At 38.7% G+C, this 6,370-nt stretch overlaps 1 protein-coding gene across 4 annotated transcripts; it reads right to left on the reverse strand.

The window, feature by feature from the left end:
* Nucleotides 1–764: 764 nt before the first annotated feature.
* Nucleotides 765–6,021, reverse strand: LOC113207591 (uncharacterized). 4 transcript variants are annotated; one of them, XM_026424221.2, is made up of 9 exons: nt 5,559–6,021; nt 2,513–2,753; nt 2,064–2,426; nt 1,891–1,968; nt 1,674–1,799; nt 1,447–1,590; nt 1,224–1,316; nt 1,047–1,127; nt 765–967 (listed from the first exon to the last, which is right to left on the reverse strand). In XM_026424221.2, exons 1-9 carry the CDS (start codon nt 5,592–5,594, stop codon nt 897–899), a joined length of 1,233 nt encoding a protein of 410 aa, XP_026280006.2. In that variant the 5' UTR covers nt 5,595–6,021; the 3' UTR covers nt 765–896. The 4 variants fall into 4 exon arrangements, with proteins under 4 accessions (XP_026280006.2, XP_052120344.1, XP_052120345.1 ...); XM_052264384.1 differs by having other exon boundaries at nt 1,441–1,590; XM_052264385.1 differs by lacking the exon at nt 1,674–1,799 and having other exon boundaries at nt 1,441–1,590.
* Between the last annotated feature and the right edge of the window lie 349 nt (nt 6,022–6,370).

Here is a 6,370-nt window from a genome sequence, read left to right on the forward strand (position 1 = left end):
AATGGAAATCAAAGCTACATTATTGAATCAAATCAGCTAAAAAAATAAAGTACTTTTTAAATAATGTATGTACACATTATCTTTCAACGACATTTGAAAAAAGACAAAATGACATAACAGTGTAACTGACAAATTAAATTGATATTCCTGTTTACCCGAGACTTGTGTCAGTTACAGAAAATAAGACTACCAAGACTTGAAATTAAGCACCCTTTCAGATAAACATACAGTCAAAAAAAATAATTAATTCTTGAACAAAGTTAAAAAACAAAAAGGAAGCGAGAATCATTTACCGCGTTGTTTGCTGGTGTAAAACCACCTCTGTACTTTCTTCTCTGATTGACTGAGGTCAGAGTTGAATATTTTGAGGACAGCCACTGCAATGAAAATGAAACCTTTACCAATATGCAAGTAAGGCCAAAATATGAAATCAATTAGTTATTATTTTGAACACATACATCTTATTGCGTGGTTGAGCCTGGTGGTTTTAAAGGCAATTTTTGACCCCTCAGTACCCTCCCAACTGATACTTTTGGCAAAGTCATTTGAAATGAGTTTGGAAAGGAGTTTGCCAGTGAACTTCCACTCATCCCAGTCTTCTGCATAGTAGTTTGCAAAGTACTTTACCTAATGAAATATTCAACAAAAAATTTGTTACAAAAATTACTAATAAATCAAAGATTAGATTAGATTAAAGGTTACTTACAGCCTCACGCCTCTGAACTTTAATTGACAGGTATTCTTCGATGAACTCAAAATCATCCTCCGTCTTGAGAGGAAACTTGTCAGAAGGGACAAAATCAAAATCATCCAGACGTTGTTCGTCTTCGTCTTGAACACAGGACAGAATTCTTTTTTGATTTAAAATAACTTTTTGCAGCATCGTTTTGATGTTCTCATACATTGTCCTCATAAAGTTGGAGAAGGTGAGATGATGGTACAGCAGCGGAGGTTGAATTTCCAACACCTGCATGAAAACCAAATCAATTTGAAATTGCTCACTTATTGTTAATAAATAAAGTTAACAACCACTGGGGGGTGCTTACTGTGAGAGGGTACACTAATAGGTGATGGTGAAGGGCCAATAGAATGATCAGAGTTGCAAGGAGCAGAATCCACATCACTTCCTACAACAACAAAAGATAATGATGTATAATTTTACTTGCTTCAAATATTTGAACTTATTCTACAGCTTGACACTCTTTATGTCCCACTACACTCACTGGGTGAGCCTGAGCCTGGTGATGTCCGGGTATGAAGGGTATCGTGGTCCCCACAGAAAGAGCCGGAGGGTGAATTATTACCATCTGAAAGTTCTGAAACAGGAGCAGGCACAGAGAAATTAAGATAAAATTGCAAATTTAATAAGAAATTAATGATACAATACAAAATCTATCACATTCAAAAAAAAATATTATTCCCTTATCATGGAACCTTTACCTTTACCTTTGTCAACAGTTGTCAGACTAGTTGGCTTGTCACCTAGAAGCACCTGATTTTCTCGGCTAGCACTTGAAATTTTAATGGGAGTACCCCCTAGAGCAAGTTGTTTCGGTGGATGCAAAGACACCTTGGAACTGCCACTAGACCCTGCAAATTAAATAAAAAATGAATGATAGGAAACAAAATATGTAAAAAAATGTATTATTTCCTCATCATGGTTTATATTTCACCTTTAGCAACAGTTCCACTAACTGGCTGATTTTCACAACTACCACTTCCAGGTTTACAAGTGGTACTTCCTAGAGTAACAAGTTGTTTCGGTGGATGCAATGATACCTCGGCAGAGCCACCAGATCCTGCAGATTAGATAAGCAATGAATGATAAGAAACAAATCTACGTATTACATTAAAAAAATTATTATTCCCTCATCATGGTTCTTATCTTACCTTTAGCAACAGTTCCACGAACTGACTTGTCACCTGTAGGACTCCGCTCACATCTACGACCACTTCTTGTTTCAGTACCTGAGCATAAAAAGGAGTATTAATGTTATTGGATTGTAAGGACTAAGGTTTTGAGACCTTCACCCATTGAAAAACATTTCAAAATTGAAAATTACCTTTTACTTTGTGTTGAGACTCTATCGGTACAACCACTTTACTACTTTTTTCCTTCGGTTGACTAGCGTTTGGTTTCACCTGCACTGCTCTTCGAGCGATTACTTTGTTGAGTTTTTCTTCAAGTTTATTGAATACTGGGGCAGGTACAGTCTTTGTTGAATCATCAGAGTCCGAACCAAAGCGGCTTTTAGCAGGGGCTGATGACTTTTTTCTCTTTGGTGCTTTAATTTCATCATCTTCCTCCACCAGTCTCGTTGGTCTTCTTTTTATTCTTGGACGTTCGTAGTCTGTTGTTTTGTCCCCCTCAGCTTTCATGCCCTTTTCTAGAGCCTTGAGGTTCTTTAAGCCTCTTCCATAGGTTCCTGAAACAACATTAATTACAAAGAATGAACATGCATGTAAATTAAATAACTCGGAAAACATTCAAAAGTAAAAATAATGTACTCACTGTAACTCCCCTCAACAGATACATCGATATGTTGCCAGGTTTTGGGGTCTGGTGTAGCGTGGTTTGCGGCCATACGTCCTGCTCGGTCCATTGCAATAGAAGCAGGTGGCCACCAGCACTTGGTTTTGTCTTCATTCAACCATGTAGAGCTGATGACTCTGAGGTTGAATGCCTGTGGCTCATCTTCTTCACTGTCCCCATCATACCCAGTGTCTGGCGCAAACAGCTTCACCAAGGAAAACTGTTTGAGGACAGAATTGATTAACAAATTAGTGTCGCAGAAAGTGAACGAGAGGGACTGAGATGAAAGAGTCACCATCAGGCATGAGATAACATTTTCTTGAAAACACAGCAAAGTCCCAGGCATGTCTGATGTTTTCCAGTTCGGAAACTTTCCAGATCCCCAAATGGGAGGAAGGAATTGGAAACTCATAAACATTTTCTTTTTGCATGAATTTTCTTCCTATTAAAATAATGTTACCATTATCTTGTTTTACTATATTAGAGAGCAAAATAATTTCAGAAGTAGGTGTCATGAAACAGCGATCTCTGTCGTTTAGAGTCAATGTGATATTCTTGAGTTCTAGTTTTTGGTACTGCAGTCCATTAATTAATTCTCCACCTTCCCTAGCATGTTCTCTGCTCAGCACAACATTATTTTGGTCCACATGCTCTTGAGGTCTACACAAATGGCCATTTCTTTCTGAATCCCTGTTAAAAACTTGTTGTAATGACCTATAGCCTGACTTCAGGAGACGCTTTAAGACACCCAAATAGTTTTCGTATTTGAAAGCATCAAACTCCTGAAGAGTACCATTCTCTTCACACTCCTGTGCAATGTGGCGGAGAGAGTGCACATTGTAGACCACAAAATGGCGTCCAAACACCCTTGTACTGTGACTGACAAATTCCTGAATCATGTCATTTGCAATATCAAGGAAATCTCTCAAATTTTCACTGGAAAGAATGTATATGGCAGAATGGAGAAGAAGAAAGTTTTTATAGAGATTTTCATCAAGGTGACTGAAAACTTTGATTCCATCATATGCTAGTAATCTTCTCAACTCGGTGCCCTTCAATTTATTCCCAGCTCTCTTCAGCTCCTTTGGCCGCCTAGAAAATTCTGAAGGAGTAAAAGGGTGAATTTCTAACAATGAGTCAGATATTAACTGCAGTTCTTCATCAGATATACGAAAGTTCCCTCGTTCTTGACAAATAAACCTTAGCCACCTTCTAAAAGAGCCCATATAGATCAGGTGGAGGGGGTCCAAACGAAAAGCTGATACCATGCCTGTGCCAATATCTTCAAGGGGCGACCTCATTCGCATATGGTGGGGGGGGTTTTCTCTATTTACAAAAGACTCATCAGTTCTAAGATTAAAATTTAAGCTTGTAAAAGTTGATCTATTACGGATCCAAACTCCTTCTACGTCACACTTCTCACATGCAAATGTGCCATTGTGTCCCACACAACACTTAACAAATGCACGGGCAACCCGATCTAAAATGTAATTTCTAACTCTAAAATTACAATTCAACCCAAATAGAGGACAGCCATCACGAATCAAAATTTGTACTTCTTGAATATAATTCTGCAAAAATGCCCTAAGGTCAGTGGGCTTCTCAGAGAAACCATGCCAGATGGCAATGATGAAGGGCTCTCTTTCCCCCTGAAGACATCCCAAAATGGGAAAAAAACAGGCGGAGTTGCCACTGTGGAGAGGAATGCCATCCATATTTATGTCAATCACAATTTCATTGTCATACTTTTGAAGGTACTCAGGGTTGACTCTTGTGAGCAGGTTGGGCATGATCCCTTTATACCAAAAGAGGCCACCACCTAGTTCTTGGATGGGCCCAGAGGGGGGTGTTTGGAGAAGAGTCCTGCAGGTTTTAGGCAAGAATGGATGGTGAGGCTGTAGTATACTTAGAACCTCATCCACCTTGTTCACAGATACCCCATAGCGGGCCCAGGTCTTCATTTCTTCTAATAAGTTCAAGTTCCTATCAGCTTCATTGCCCTCATCAGAACTACTCGAGTCGTGATCTGCTCCACCACTGCCACCACCCACACTGCTTCCTTCATCGTCTCCACTATCACTATTCTCCTCATCAGCAGCTTCATGCCTTTCATCCATGTCAAAGTCATTCATGTCAACATCTCCATCACTATTGCCTCCGTCATTACTTTCAGCATCCTCACCATTACTACCACTATTGTCAGTTTCATTATCCTCATCACCAGCATCTTCACCAACATCTTCACCGCTACTACCACCGTTTTCAACTGCATTCTCTTCACCCAATTCATTTTCCGCATGCTCCTCAAATAATTCTCTTAATTCTTCGCGCATATCTCCAAGCCTCAACCTCTCCAGGGCAGCGACCCTGTCCCTGTTGCGGCCTACTTGGTTCCATGGCTTTGACAGAAAAGAGAACAATAGTCACAGGACATAAATATTGCCTGAATAGAATTTAAACGACATTAAAGTAAAATCTACTTTTCTATACAGCAAAGTATGACCACATCCGAAACAGAAATCTATTGACTATGAAAATAAAACTTCTGCAGCTTCCCAGTCATTTATTATAATGAATAGTACTTCAAATATTACTTTTTGAAGAGTGTCTATCAAACTGTAAATTTTACTGACACTTTAAGCGAAGCACAGACAACTTCAATTAAATAAAAGGACACCCAGTAAAAATGAGTACTGTAGCGTAAATTTTAATTATTTTTGGTAATGATCTTTAAAGAAAATAACTTTTGTGGAACAAACCTCCCACTGCATTTTGACTTCTATAATCATTCTGTTCCAATAAAAAGTTTGAAAGATTTCCTCAAAATTGCAAAGTATATATCATTTACCCCCTTATCAGCTACGATAGAAAAGTGTATTGTCATCACAATTTTGTCACTCAACATGCATTAAAACCCTCAAGTCACAAAATGATTTCAAAGTTTGACCTAACCTAGACAACATACCTGTTAACAAACCACAAATGAAATCAGAATTAGTGGTAAACAAAACGTCAAGTGCCTCACCGGTGCGAGTTGATTTTCCTCTTCTCCCTCAGCCATCCTTTTCCCCTGACAGCGCACGTAAAATAATAGTTAAACCTGAACAGTGGGATCACACGTGGAAACTTGGAAACTTCTTAGCGAAAACACACCGGCCGGTCGCATCGTCGCATCAGTCGAACGCGCCAAATTTCAAAAGGTTCAAACAGTTGATATCGTGTTATCGTGTTCACTACGTCAACATGACGTCAAGTAGACGTCATTAAGACCGGAATTGAAGTACTTCTTTTAAATGGTTCACTTAGTGATGCAAATTTATTGAAAACTTCAGTGTTACAAGAAATTTTGTGAAATTTTCAAATACAACATATTCTGTTGGTCATGGAAGTCTAAATCAAAATTGTGTCATGACAGGTCATTTTTCAATCCGTGACTTATTTTAATCATTTATAGGTCAACTGATGTCAAAATGACTTTTTTCTGTCCCCTGGGTAGTTGCTAAGTTCTCTATGCAGTAGGATTTGTTTGGAAGTGTTGAAATGTCGCAAACTTACAAGTGCTTAACACATTCAAAAGTTTAACAAAAATGCTACTGCGCTTCTTTTGGGTTCATCAAGTGCGGGGCAAAAGCACACAGTGCAACGCAACACAAATTCAAAAGACTGTGTACTAAAAGTGATTCACCTTGCAATGGACATCTGGACACTGCGCTTGCTGTATCCAAAGGGAACGCAATAACATTTTTGTTCGACATTTTGATGTCTTACCCACTTGAAAGTCGACGAAATTTCCACACTTCAGAAAACGTTCTACTGAATATATAATTCTAATAGCCT

The sequence above is a fragment of the Frankliniella occidentalis genome, unplaced genomic scaffold (genome assembly GCF_000697945.3).
Source record: "Frankliniella occidentalis isolate FOCC.00 unplaced genomic scaffold, Focc_3.1 Scaffold18, whole genome shotgun sequence".
Taxonomy (NCBI): Eukaryota; Metazoa; Arthropoda; class Insecta; order Thysanoptera; family Thripidae; genus Frankliniella; species Frankliniella occidentalis.